The sequence below is a fragment of the Octopus bimaculoides genome, chromosome 10, assembly GCF_046866305.1.
Source record: "Octopus bimaculoides isolate indiv1 chromosome 10, ASM4686630v1, whole genome shotgun sequence".
Classification (NCBI taxonomy): domain Eukaryota; kingdom Metazoa; phylum Mollusca; class Cephalopoda; order Octopoda; family Octopodidae; genus Octopus; species Octopus bimaculoides.
Genome location: NC_142937.1, coordinates 55,893,882 through 55,908,393, shown reverse-complemented (window position 1 = coordinate 55,908,393; position 14,512 = coordinate 55,893,882). Strand labels below are relative to the sequence as shown.

General features: G+C 39.6%; 1 protein-coding gene across 2 annotated transcripts in view; it reads right to left on the bottom strand.

Moving 5' to 3' along the window:
* Nucleotides 1-14,512, bottom strand: part of LOC106881236 (prolyl 4-hydroxylase subunit alpha-1) — a 56,354-nt gene that overhangs the window by 15,694 nt on the left and 26,148 nt on the right. For both annotated transcript variants that reach the window (XM_014931546.3, XM_052971208.2), the window contains 4 exons: nucleotides 6,762-6,813; nucleotides 5,300-5,451; nucleotides 979-1,143; nucleotides 372-418 (listed from right to left, as the gene is read on the bottom strand). In XM_014931546.3, the coding sequence (XP_014787032.2) occupies nucleotides 372-418; nucleotides 979-1,143; nucleotides 5,300-5,451; nucleotides 6,762-6,813 (416 nt within the window). The remainder of the gene's footprint in view (nucleotides 1-371; nucleotides 419-978; nucleotides 1,144-5,299; nucleotides 5,452-6,761; nucleotides 6,814-14,512) is intronic.

The window sequence follows — 14,512 nt, the reverse complement described above, 5'->3', positions numbered from 1 at the left end:
ATTTTTTGTTTTGATAATATTTTTTCTATTTATGTAATATTTTATCTAATATCTGCTGTTGTAGCATTTTAAAAAATTTTGTTTTGCTTTAATCTAAAAATATGAATAAAATACTCAATAAACAAAAAAGAAAAAATTAATGCATCTGAAGTGAAATTACATTTTATTTATAAAACTAGCAACACTGAAAGATTTTCATCAATGAAATTATTTAGTCATGAATCTATATGATGTTGTTTCATTGACAAATTCCATATTCTAAATACACACACACACACAACATCAATACTGTATTAAATACTACCTCTATACTTGAGGTAACATAGTTTAAATAATACTTTCCATATTAAAATGCATAAAACTGTACTAACCCCTGCATTTCATATTTGTATATGTTATGTTCCAGCATTGAATGCATCTGTTCATCAGAAAAAGGAAAGACAATTATTTAATTAAAAGCTAAATAGAAGAACATTTAGAGAAGTGTACAAGTGTTTAGGCACCCTTTGATCATGGGTCAGCTTGATCAAGGCTAACCTGGGTATATAAATATCAATGATGATTCAGTCACAAAGCTGCAGCATAACAGAACTTTATTTTAAAGTCTTAAAGATAATTTTTCAATAAAAAAAAGTTATGGATTAGCAGAAATAATAGAATTTGGGACAAAAAACAAAATGCTTGTTCTAGTTAGTTATGACTATTTTACATTCTGAGTTCAAATTTTACCCAGGTCAATTTTACATTTCATCCTTCTAGTGTTGATAAAATAAGGATTCAATCAAGAGTACTGTGGTCAAGTACTCTTACAATACATTTTAGAAATGATAGTAATTATAATAGAAGACTAAACTGCACTAGTATCATTGAACAATATCAAATAATCATTGAATAATATTAAGTCAGGATTAGTAGCAAAGAATGGACTGCCATCTTACTATCCCATACAACATTATATGAAAAAAATCTATCTCTCACCTCATTAATACCAAGTCCTTTTATTGAGTCAGTGATGTTGTTTTTCACCAAATCATGGAATATAATAATACGAGGCTTCAGACTAAGAATCTCTGCTTTTCCAAATAATAACTGTTTATGTGTCGGATGTAAGTAACAATAGAGTCTTGATGTTTTCTCAACTGGCTGTTAAAGACAAAAAGATACAAAGCATGAGAATGCCAAAGCTAAGTTCCTGCTGGCAGTATAAAGAATACAGGAAAAGCTTTAAAAGCAAGAATAATTGCAACTTTAGAGAATTTCTTTGAAGCACTTCCTCAATACTTTATACTATCAAGAATTTATTTTCTACATTCATGTGTATGTGCGAGTGTGTGTGTGTGTGTGTGTGTGTGTGTGTGTGTGTGTGCGTGTGCGTGTGTGTGTGTGTGTGTGTGTGTGTGTGTGTGCGTGCGTGCGCACACTTGTGTGTATTTTGCTTTTATGTTATAACTAGCAGTATAACCCGACCTTGTCCGGGTGTGACTTATTACGCCATCTATGATAAGTCTTACTAGGTGAAAATCAACTAAAAAAGAAAACCTTACAAAGAAAAATCCCTTATGATGTAAATATGTTCATAATTCAAAAGACGATGAAATTAATAGGTAAAGTCTGAAGGCTGTTTTGCGTAAAATTATTAAGCGTACGTAAATTTCATCCGTCTAATTGGCTATACAAATGCTTGTGCAAAACAACTTTTTGCGCTGCCCTGATTATACATAGCAGGGTAATCCCTTTTCACAGGAGCTAGGACAGCAATTTCTGATGAAGCAATTGCTGGCGATCTGTTGCTACACAGTTCTGCCAGAATTATATCAGATTGGGCAGAAGATATTGATGCACCATTTTGCATTATGTTCAAAGTAGCTTTTGGAATGTGGTGAATTGCTGCAGTCTGTTGCTGTCTTTTTAAACTGGTTGCTGTCTCTCCCCAGCAAGCTCTCTTCTTTGGAGGCATAATCTATGTATATATTAAACAGAACAACAAAAGTTATAATAGATGGCAGGGTCGGTACTTTTCACATATCTGTAATTTTTCAGATTAACAACCACACGATTACCCAACTCTAATCCTAAACCTAATCCTAACACTAACCCTAACACTAACCCTAACCCTAACCCTAACCCTAACCCTAAAACCCTAACCCTGACCCTAAAACCGTAACTGTAACACTAATCCTAAACCTAACCGTAACCATAACCCTAAAACCCTAACCCTGACCCTAAAACTCGAACCCTAACACCCTAGGGAAAATCGTGGTATATTTACAAAACATTGACGAACATGAGTTATATTTTACTGAATGATTGTGTACTTGCACGTGTATGCGTTTGAGAGAGCGAGAAAGAAAGACGTAGAGAGAGCGGGAGAAAGGAATAGAGGTAGTTAAAAGTTTTCTTATGACGGCTTCTCTTCACTGCCGATTACTTCATTAGAAATCTACGGATGCACATAAGCACATAATAGAGAAAAATGAAACGACTTGCTCCGAAACACCACCGAGTGGGGAACACTTCTCAAAAATAACCTGCAGTTGTTTCTTTCAAAATTCCTACATGCTTGAAATGTACATACATCAAGGTATATTTGTAGAAAATTTCACGAAAAAATATTCATTTTCCTGAAAGTTAAGAGGAATTTAAATGGAATTTCCGAAAATTGTCCCCCACCCCACTCCCAAAATACTTTCACCGAAAACTTTTGTATATTCGGAATCAACATAATAAATAATATATGCATAGAACATTTCATAAAAAAATATTCATTTTTCTGAAAGTTATGACCTTCCAAAGTCGGGTGGGTACAACTCTGTAGTTATACCACATTGACGAACATGAGTTATATTTTTGTGAATGATTGTGTTTATTTGCACGTGTATGCGTTTGAGAGAGCGAGAGAGGAAGAGGGGGAGAAATGAATAGAGAACGAGAGCAATGTGTATGTTGTTGTCACAGATCACGTATGTGTGGTTGTGTGTGTTTTTACGTAACAATATTATGAAAAATAGGTAAAGAATACTGAGAGGAAAGTTTAATCTATGACATTGTATCTCTCTCTCTCTCTCTCTCTCTCTCTCTCTCTCTCTCTCTCTCTCTCTCTCTCTCTCTCTCTTTACTCTTACTCTCTATATTATATGTTGAGCGCGTGTGTAAGAACACCGTTTCAGGTAGAAGGGAGGAAATATAAAAGTTGCTAGAAACAACAGCCAAATCTCCCTTAAATCACAAAGTAAACGGAATTTAAAAAATCTGATTACTGCACTGGGAAGTTCACATCGAGAAAATTTCATTGGTGTAAAAATTTTTACGAAAGAGTGGAAAATGTGGATTTCTATACACTTTTAAAAAGGCTTCACACAGACACACAACTTCAGCTTTATATATTAAAATAAAGGCAATTTTACATTAAACTGAAGAATTACTCTATACTTTTATTAGAGAACAAATTTATTATTCTTTAGCAAGAATAATATTGATAGTGGGCCAGCTAAGCCATCATTGGACAGTTCAATTATGGTTTAGCTGGCTGAAACTTTGAAGTCACTGTCAATAAATACTATATAGATGAAATTAAAGAGTCCTGTCAACCCTTCACTATTTCTTATTCTTAACCAACCATTTTATAAAGTATACTAGATGTGACTAATCATGGCACCAGCATCAGTGAGGTTTCCCTACACTATGTAAGACAAAAGGTCCTTTCAACTCAATGTTGTCTCCATTCATTCCATGTAATGCAACAAATAGAATGAGTAGAAGAGAGGCTGATTGTAGAAGATGAACTCAGATAAAATGGAGGAAGAGGTGTTAGTGTGAAGTAAGAAACTAGGGTGAGAGTGTGGAAGAGGAATGAGAGATTGGAGAGACAGTAATGGCAGAGGGTAAATGGAGAGAAATACTTTTGGTAGCTACATGCTGACAAATAAAGAGAGTGTGTGATGGTTAGTCATAGGAATAGTTGGTAATATGAGGGTGTGATCAGAGATAAGAAAGTATGGTAGGTATCAATAATGAGTGCTAGGGGGGAGAGGGAGTGGTGGATAAAAGTATAAAAAGGCAATGTTCACTGATAAAAGTGTGTGTGAGTGACAGATAGTTGAGATGACAATGGTAAGAGAGTGATGGATGTCAGTAAAAAAAGAGTGACCTGGGGGAGAGGGAGTGATGGTTGGCATTTTGGAAGGGTAAATGGAAGAGTCTATTAGATAACAACAGAATCAATGAAATCTCTCATTATACAGGGGTCATAATCGGAGGGAGAGATAGAGAAGTATGGATAATGACAGGCAGAAATTAAGCATCATCTGTAATAAATATACTATCCTTATTAATGGGCAATAAACACGCTAGCGTTATAAGTATAGTCGTTACCTGAAAGACTACTCATTATTAATACCTACAATCAGAATGGGATAGTGAGTGACAGCTGCTCTGTAGTCATTTGAACTGTTAGAAATAACAACCAAATCTTATTCAAATCACATCCTAACACCTTAAATAAATGAAGGATACATTTACAAGAGGAAAGCAAGTGGAGTGGTCATAATGGCAATACTTTTTGATTACAAATCTTGTTCAATGAAGGTGACCTGTGATTACAACAACAACTAAGGTCAGAAATGTTGCCACCCACATCAAATTACTCTCATATCCTCCAAACATTGCAACCATCAACTTCATCACCAGAAGGTAGTATCTTTCAAATACACCCATTAAATCTTATTCCTATAAGCTAGTGATTGTCACTATCACTTATCAATATTTCCTTAGTCCTGCAATAGCAACATGCTGTATCTTTTCACTAACTTGTCTTCAACTACTATTATAAACTTTTACATCTGCTTCCAAACACTCAAGCTTTTCTTAGAAACTCTGCTGCCATATAGAACTTTCTTCTCTACCATGTGTTCTTGCAGTACACAAAAGTCTAACTCCTCAATCTCATTTAATTCACAAAATTTCTAATTCAAGATAGCTTCTGTGGACTTTTGACAACACCTTCCCTCCTCAGACTTGAAGGACCTCAAAATATAACTTGATGATGTCTTCAATACCATCAGCAATAATGCCATCAATCCCAATCAGTCTCAATCATTCTATCATCGTTATAAAGGCTCCCACCTTTTAAAACTATCAATCCCAAATTAAACCCACCATATCCATACTTACCGTCACCCCACACATCCTCAATAATGCAAACTTAAGAGAAACTGGAAACGTGAGATTGTGATGTTCATACCTTTCTGAAAAGCAAACATGGCTGCATCATTTAACGGTAAAAAAAGACAAACTAATTTACCTGAACAACTTGTTTCAGACATAATTTCTCATAGTTTGCCTCTTGAAAATCTTCTGGCAGTTTAGGTTCCATTTTGCCTGGGGCCTTTTTTTGGGATTTCAGTTTCTTCTCAAAAAACTTCTTATTTTCTTTTGCACGTTTATTATGGGGATCTACAACAAAAATAGCATGTATTTTAGATATGGTAAAGGGCAATTTTTTGGAAGGAAATATCTCTAAAGAATCTCATTTTTGGAAATCAACTTTTATTGGTAGAATGACAAGAATCAGTGACAAATCTAATCTATAGTCTGTAGGGCCCAGGTGTGAATGTGTGGTGGTGGTGATGGTGGGGAGGTAGTCTTTGAGCTTGGGGCCCACATTTAAAGGTTACATGTTAATAATGTCTATATTTAAAGACAAAAATTGTAAAGTTACAATGACTGTCTGTGTATAAGGTAGCAGTCTATGTGTAATATTACGGAAACTCATATTTGGTTATTTATTTTATATTTTATAAGATCCATTTCATGAACAACATCGTTGGAAATAGGTTTCCAATGGACCAATCATTGATTCATTGTCTTTTCTATTGTGAAAATGATAAGGAAGTGTCTGGAATGAATATCACAAGGTATGTTTTTTTTCATGCACTGGTTTGTCAATAATTTCCTCACTGAAACAAATGTACATTCATGCATACACACAACAGGTTTCTGTACAGTTTTCATCTATCAAATTTCAGTCACAAGGCCTAAGTTAATCCAAGACTAATGTTAGAAACACTTGGCCAAAGTCCTGCACCATGAAATTGGAACCATATCATATATGAAATGCAAAATACACTTCTTGACCAGACAGCCATTTGTGCACCAAACAAAGCTTGGAACCTGTGCCTGGGTTCTTTTCTAGTTTAACTCATCATTCCTCCACCTAAGATTGAAAAAATAATTATTAGATTAACTAAAAAAGAAAGGAACTAATTAATAATTTAAAAGTCAAATGACAGTGCATCTGAGGTCGTTTCTTGGGCTGAAATACTCTTTAAATAGTTTCTGAACAACAGTTCTGTGCAAAGTTCAAATAAAAGACATTAAAAAATCAATCCTTTTTGATTTGTTTTTTTGTTTGTTTATTAACTGGATTATTTATTGTTATAATTTGTGGGCAAAAAGTGTCACTGGTTATGTATGCCTAATAGCTTCATATTGTTCACAAAACACTGGATTCTGCTTTCTCATAAATGTTTATGTCCCTTCCATTCACAAGATATGGGAGAAGACTTTTGTGCAAAGTGTTGCATAGAGGAAATGAACTCAGAACCATTTGGTTTTAAAGTGAACTTCTTTACCAAATAGCCATACCTGAAAATATTAACCAGTCATAAGATATCATTTAATCTTATAAATCCACAAAAGATATCAGTCATCCATGCTGCCAAAGACAGAAAAGGAAACAAAAACTAAATCATTTACCAACTTACCAACATCAAGAAGTTCTTGCAAAACCTTAACTCCTTCGCCATATTGTTCCATCTGACCATAAAAGAGAAAATACAAATATTTTAGTTAATCTTGGAATCAATAGTTTCCAAACTATGTCCCTACTCAAATAGAAGTTAATGAAACTTTTAACCCTTCTTCCTGTTTATTAATGGGAAGACAGAAAATTATGCATCCATATCATCATTCTCTTCTTTTTTGTTACAGTGTTGAGGACAAGTTTAAAAATCTAAAACCATCTTAATCTGTTATTTTATCAAACATATATATATATATATATATATATATATATATATATATATATATATATATATATATATATATATATATATTTAAATTAAGCAAAAAATGGAGAAATCTTGATCAACAACAAATGACTACCATCGATTATCATTTTTTAATACAAAACTTTATTAAAAAATAATCAATGGTAGTCAATTGTTGTTGATCAAGATTTCTCCATTTTCTGCTTAATTTAAATTTAATTCCTGATAAACACTTGTTTCTCTGTGTTATTGCCTGTATCCTATGAGCATAATATGATTGCATATGTGTGCCCAGGGTTAACATAGGTAATTTATACCAGTAGTAAAATGGATGTTTTTATCCCTTAGATGGTTATTCCAACTGGCTCACTTGCACTAAACGAGGCTGCAAAGAGAGAGGTTTGGACACGCCACTATGAAAGTTTGCTTAATAAGGAGAATAAATGGGAGAAAGAGAGTCTGCTGAATGTCAACCCAACAGAGGGACCAGCTATCTTAATTGACAATACTTTGGTAGATAAAGCAACCAAGAGTATGAAGACAGGGAAAGGCCCCTGCCCATCAGGAATCACCGCAGAGATGCTCAAAATATCTGGCAGTGTCGGCTATAGCCTAGTCACCTATATAGTTAACCAGGTGATACACGAAGGAGTAATACCCAATGACTGGTGTAGCAGCACCATAGTCAACTGCTACAAAGGTAAAGGTGATGTTTTAGATACAAATAATTACAGAGGTATCAAGTTGTATCAGGTAATGAAGGTCACGGAGAGGGTCATAGCCCAACTAATTAGGGAGAGAGTCAGTCTAGATGAGATACAGTTTGGTTTCGTGCCAGGGAAAAGCACCACTGATGCTATATTTCTGGTAAGACAGCTGCAGGAGAAATACCTAGCCAAAGATAAACCTCTGTATCTGGCTTTCGTTGACATGGAGAAAGTCTTTGACAGGGTCCCTCGATCCCTTATCTGGTGGTCAATGAGGAAACTAGGGATAGATGAATGGTTAGTGAGAGCTGTGCAAGCTATGTACAGGGATGCTGTCAGTAAGGTGAGGGTTGGCAATGAGTACAGTGAAGAATTCCAAGTAGAGGTAGGGGTCCACCAAGGATCTGTCCTCAGCCCCCCTCTTATTCATCATGGTTCTCCAGGCAATAACAAGGGAGTTCAAAACAGGATGCTCCTGGGAGCTCCTCTATGCTGATGACCTTGCTCTAATTGCTGAGTCACTATCAGAACTAGAGGAAAGGTGTGGAAGCAAGGATTAGAATCAAAAGGCCTTAGAGTCGACCTAGCTAAAACCAAAGTCTTAATAAATAGGAAGGCAGACAAACCACAAATCCCTTCAGTTAGTTAGCCCTGTTTGATATGTAGAAAAGGCATAGGTAGAAACTCCATAATATGTACCCAGTGTAAGCTATGGACCGCCTGAATGGTACTCATGCCAGTAGAACGTTAAAAGCACATCCGAACGCAGGGTGCAACCGGGCCACTTACGAGTACCCCTCATTCATTGGACAATGAACTTTGCTTGTGAATACCTATTGAAGTGAGCCATGTACAGGGACACTGTCAGTAAGGTGAGGGTTGGCAACGAGTACAGTGAAGAATTCTGAGTAAAGGTAGGAGTCCACCAAGGCTCAGTCCTCAGCCTCCTCCTATTTATCATAGTCCTCCAGGCAATAACACACAAATTCAAGACAGGTTGCCCCAGGGAACCCCTCTATGCTGATGACCTTGCTCTAATTGCTGAGTCACTATCAGAACTAGAGGAGAGGTTTCAGGTGTGGAAACAGGGATTAGAATCGAAGGGCCTTAGAGTCAACATAGCTAAAACCAAAGTCCTAATAAGTAGAAAGGTAGACAAAACACAAACTCTTTCAGGTAGATGGCCCTGCTCAATCTGTAGAAAAGGCGTGAGTAGAAACTCGGTAAGATGTACCCAGTGTAAGCTATGGACACATAAGAGGTGCAGCAATATCAAAGAAGACTAACTAGCAAGATAGTTTTTGTATGTGGCAGATGCACAGGAGCAATAAACACTGAAAATGTGCAGAGAGCAACTTCTGCCACATTCCAGGGAGAAAAACTAGAAGTAGTTGGTAGCTTCTGTTACCTAGGTGACCGAGTAAGTAGCAGGGGAGGGTGCGCTGAAAGTGTAGCTGCTAGAATAAGAATAGCCTGGGCAAAGTTCAGAGAGCTCTTACCTCTGCTGGTGACAAGGGGCCTTTCACTCAGAGTAAAAGGCAGACTGTATGACGCATGTGTGCGAACAGCCATGCTTCATGGCAGTGAAACATGGGCCGTGACTGCTGAGGACATGCGTAGGCTCGCAAGGAATGAAGTTAGTATGCTCTGATGGATGTGTAATGTCAGTGTGCATACTCGACAGAGTGTAAGTACATTGAGAGAAAAGTTGGACCTAAGAAACATCAGTTGTGGTGTGCAAGAGAGATGATTGCGCTGGTATGGTCATTTGGTGAGAATGGATGAAGATAGCTGTGTGAAAAAGTGCCACAGCCTAGCAGTTGAGGGTACCTGTGGAAGAGGTAGACCCAGGAAGATGTAGGATGAAGTGGTGAAGCACGACCTTCGAACATTAGGCCTCACCGAGGCAATGGCTAGTGACCAAGACCTTTGGAAATATGCTGTGCGTGAGAAGACCTGGCAAGACAAGTGAGACCGTAACCCGTGGCCTTACTAGGGATGTAGCCAGCCCACTTATGCGTATCTTTCCTTCTTTGGACACAAACCCTGCTTGCGAAGACCTGTTGAGGCAAGTGAAATTGAAATCGAAATCGAACCAAATTCGACGGCTGGCACCCATGCCAACCTTCCTTCATTGAACACTAAACTCAGCTTGCGAATACCTGTTGGAGCAAGTTAGATTGAAACTGAACCAAATTTGTTCACTGGCACCCGTGCCAGTTGAGCGCTAACAGCACCATCCAAGTGGGATCACTGCCAGAGCAGCGGTTTCGCTCCCGTGCCAGTGGCACGTAAAAAGCACCATCTGAGCGCGATCACTTCCAGCTTCACCTTACTGGCACTTGTGTTGGTGGCATGTGAACAAAACATTGGACTGACTCCTGTGCCGGTGGCACATAAAAAACATCGTTTGAGCATGGCTGTTGCCAGTACCGCCAGACTAGCCCTTGTGCCTGTGACACGTAAAATGCACCTACTACACTCTCAGAGTAGTTGGCGTTAGGAAGGGCATCCAGCTGTAGAAACTCTGCCAAATCAGATTGGAGTCTGGTGTAGCCATCTGGTTCGCCACTCCCCAGTCAAATCATCTAACCCATGCTAGCATGGAAAGCTGACGTTAAATGATGATGATGATGATGATGATGATATATATAGATATATACATATACATATGCATACATATATATGCATAGATAGATAGATTGATAGATAGATAGATAGATAGATAGATAGATAGATAGATAGATAGATAGATAGATAGATAGATAGATAGATAGATAGATAGATAGATAGATATAGATAGATATAGATATATATATATATATACATATACATACATATATATATATAAGTTCAAAAAAGGAAAAACACAAAAAAACAACAAAAAACAACAACGTGAGGACATGATAGAGATTGTGTTACTGGACGCTCGGGAAAGGAAAGAAAGAGAATCTGACGTTTCGAGCGGAGCTCTTCGTCGGAAACAAAGGAAAGTCCAAAGAAGGGAAAGACGGAGGAAGAAAAAATCGCCAACGATATCCGCGAGGTTACATTGTGGACTGACCAGAAGGGAAAGGATGGAGGAAAAGTTCTTTCTAAGACAGGAGAGTGCAAGAGAGGGAGGTAAGTATGTGTGCATGCGTGCGGGTGTGTGTGTGTGTGTGTGTAATAACAGAACGTGTATGTACGTATGTGTGTGTGTGTGTGGTTTGGCTGTTTATCTGTTAGTGTGTGTGTGTGTTGTTTAACGTTGTGGAAGGAATTAGTAGCAGGAATAATTTGGGAATGGTTGTGGATAATGGTCAGTAGAAAGTGGGCAGGCAGTTTTTGAGTATGTGTGTGCGCGTGTATGTGTATGCTGTGTGGGTGTGATTTTCTTGCAGTGTGTGCCTGTATTTGTGTGTGCGTGTGTGTATGTATATATATATATGTGTGCATACGTGTGCGTGTATATGCATGCAGTTTGCTCTGTGGAACGCACATGGGTTATTTTGTGTGAGTGTGTGCGTGTGTGTATGTGCGTAGTGTGCGTGCGTGTATGTGTTAATGTTTTTTGTGTGTATATATGAGTTATGTGTGGGTTCATTTGCGTGTGTGTGTCCATGTATGTATACCTGTGTGTGTGTGTGCGTGTGTGTGTGTTGTGTGTGTGTGTAGGAGTTATGTGTGGGTTTATTTGCATGTGTGTGTATGTGAGTTCGTTTCTACATGTGAGTGTATGTGTTTTGTGTGTGTGCATGTGTATGTGTGTGCGTGTGATGTGTGTTCGTGTGTGTGTAGACAGGGGGGGTTGTGTGTGGAGGTATATGTGCGTTTTTTCGTGCCTATGCATGTGTATGTGTATGTGCGTGTATGTGTGCGTGCAAGTGTGCGTGTATGTATGCGTGTGTGTGTGCGTGTGTATGTTTGGGTGGGGGTGCTTGTGTGTGTGTGTATGTGGATGTGCGTGCACGTACGTGTGTGGGATTGTAAGTGTGGGTATGTGTGCGTGCGTGTGTGTATGAATGTGTGTCTGCGTGTATCTGTATGTGTGTCTGTATGTGTGTGTGCGTGTGTGTGTGTGTATTTTTTGTGCGTGCGTGTGTGTGTATGTGTGTGTGTATGTGTGTGTGTGTGTATGTGTGCGCGTGTGTGTGTATGTGTGTGTATGTGTATGTGTATATTGTGTATGTTTTTGTGCGTGCGTGTGTGTTTGTATGTGTGCGTATGTTGTGTATATATGCTTTCCTGTGTACGTGTGTGTGTGCGTGCGTTTGCTGCTGTACGTTGGTGCATGTGCGTGTTGTTTATGCCCATGTGTGTGTGTGTGTCTGTGTGAGTGTCTTGTGTTAGTGCGAGGTGTGTGTGCGTGCGTGTGCGAGTATGTGTGTGTATGCGTGTGTATATGTGTATGCGTATGTGTATGTGTGTACGTGCGTATGTATATGTGTGTGTGTGTGTGCGTGCGTGTGTATGTGTATGTGGATGTGTGCGTGTGTGTGTGTGTATGTATGTGGATGTGCGTATAAGTTTGTGCGTGGGATTGTGAGTGTTAGGTACGTGAGCGTGTGTGTGTGCGCATGTGTGTATATGTGTGTCTATGCGTGTGTGTGTGCGCATGTGTGTATATGTGTGTCTATGCGTGTGTGTGTATATTTTTGTGTGTGCGCGTATGTGTATGTATGTGTGTATTGTGTATGTTTTCGTGCGTGTGTGTGTGTGTATGTTGTGTATATGTGCGTTCCTGTGTATGTGTGTGTGTGTGCATGCGTTTGCTTACGTACGTGCGTGCATGTGCGTGTGTCATATATGCCCCTTGTGTGTGTAGTTGTATGCGTGTTTGTGTGAGTGTGTGTTGTGTATGTGAGAGGTGTGTGTGCGTGCGTGAGTGTGTGTGTGTGTGCATGTGTGTATGTGTGTACGTGTGTGTATGTCCGTGTGTATATGTGCGTGTGCGTGTGTATATGGGTGTGTGCGTGTGTATATGTGTGTGTGCGTGCGTATGTGTGTGTAAGCGTAAAGATGTGTGTCAAGTATGTGTGTGTTTTATTGCATGTATGCACTCCTGTGTGTGTGTGTGTGTGTGTGTGTGTGAAAATGTATGTGGCTGTGTATGTATGTGTATGTAGTTGTGTGTAAGCGTGTGCGTTTATGTGTGCGCGTATATATAGGTGTGTGTGTGTGTCTGTGTGTGTAGGGCTGTGTGAGTAGGTGTGTGTGTATCACTGTGCATGTGTATGTGTGTATATATGTGTGCGTTCGTCTATATGTATGTGTGAGCGTGCATGTATGCTTGTCATGCGTGTTATCAGGTGTGTGGGAGGGATGTGTGAATGGGGGTATATATGGGTTATGTGTGCATGGATGTGGGTGTGCATGGGTGTGTGCGCATGGGTGTGTGTGTAAGTGTATGTATGCATGTTTGTTTGCGTGTGTGTGTGTATGCACAAGTGTGCGTGTGTATGTGCGTTTGTATAAGTGTGAACGAATCTGAGTGTGTAAGTGCATGCATGTGTCTTGTGTGTGTGTGGTGTGTGTGGGGGTATGTGTGCATACATGTGTGTGTACGGGTGCATGTATTTTTCGTGTGTGTGGGTATGTGTACGTGTAGGAAGAGATGAAATAAATTGTGAATAATTGTAATAATTGTAATAAAATAGTGAATAATTAAGGTGTGGAGGGGTTAATATAAAAAACAATAAGGAAAAATTAAAAAATGAGAAAAAGTGAAAAAAAGCGAAAGAAATGAAGAAAAGTGTTGCTTCGTCATAGAGGAGACAGTCATAAGGAGGAAGGGGCTGTGTTGAGTCCGAAGGGGAAAGTTGTTCGTAAGTTGAAAATATAGCGCTGTTCCAGGTGGAGTCGCGAGTGAGTGGATCTATGGTGCAGAGCGAGGCCAAAAACAGAGATGTTAGAGGGGGAGTGGTTGGCCAGGTGGAAATGACGGGCAACGGGGGAGTCCGAACCTCGCCAAACATCCCTTAGGTGTTCGGTGAAACAGGTGGCCTGTCTGACCCACGTATAGTTTGTCACATCTGATGCAGTAGATTAGGTTAGAGGAAGTGCAAGAGAAACTATGTGGAATGCAGAGAGTGTGTAGGTTAGACCCTGTGACAGAGGTAGTGTTGGTGATGAAGGGGCAGGTGTGACAGCGGGATCTAGAGCACGGGAAGGAGCCGGGTGGGGGTGGGGAGGAAGAGGAGAAGGTACTACGGACCAGTAGATCATGTAGATTACGGGCGCGTTTAAAGGAGGATAAGGGTGGGTTAGGGAAAATGGGGTGGGTGGTGGGATCGAGCTGGAGGGGTAGGGTGGCAGGGTGGAAACGGAGTGGGAAGGGGTGCGGTTAGGGGATTGGTGTGGGGGAGGAGAGAGGGCGGTGGTGCGGTCGATTCGACGAGTGCGGGCGAGGGCAGATTGGACAAGGTGGGAGGGGTATCCTCGATGCATGAACAGACGGGCAAGGTACTGGGACTCGAAATCCTGGTCCAGGCTGCACAAGCGTCGGAGGCGGAGGAACTGGGAGTAGGGGATGGCCCGTTTAGTGTGGAATGGATGGGAGGAGGAGAAGTTGAGGTAGAGGTGGGAGTGAGTGGGTTTGAAGAAGGTGGAGGTAGTGAGAGAGTTGGAGGGGAGGTTGATAGAAAGAGAGATGTCGAGGAAGTTAACAGAGGTGTCAGAGATGGTAGAAGTAAATTCAAGAGCAGGATGGAAGCTGGAGAGGAAGGAGATGAAAAGGCAGAGCTGTTATATATATATATATATATATATATATATATA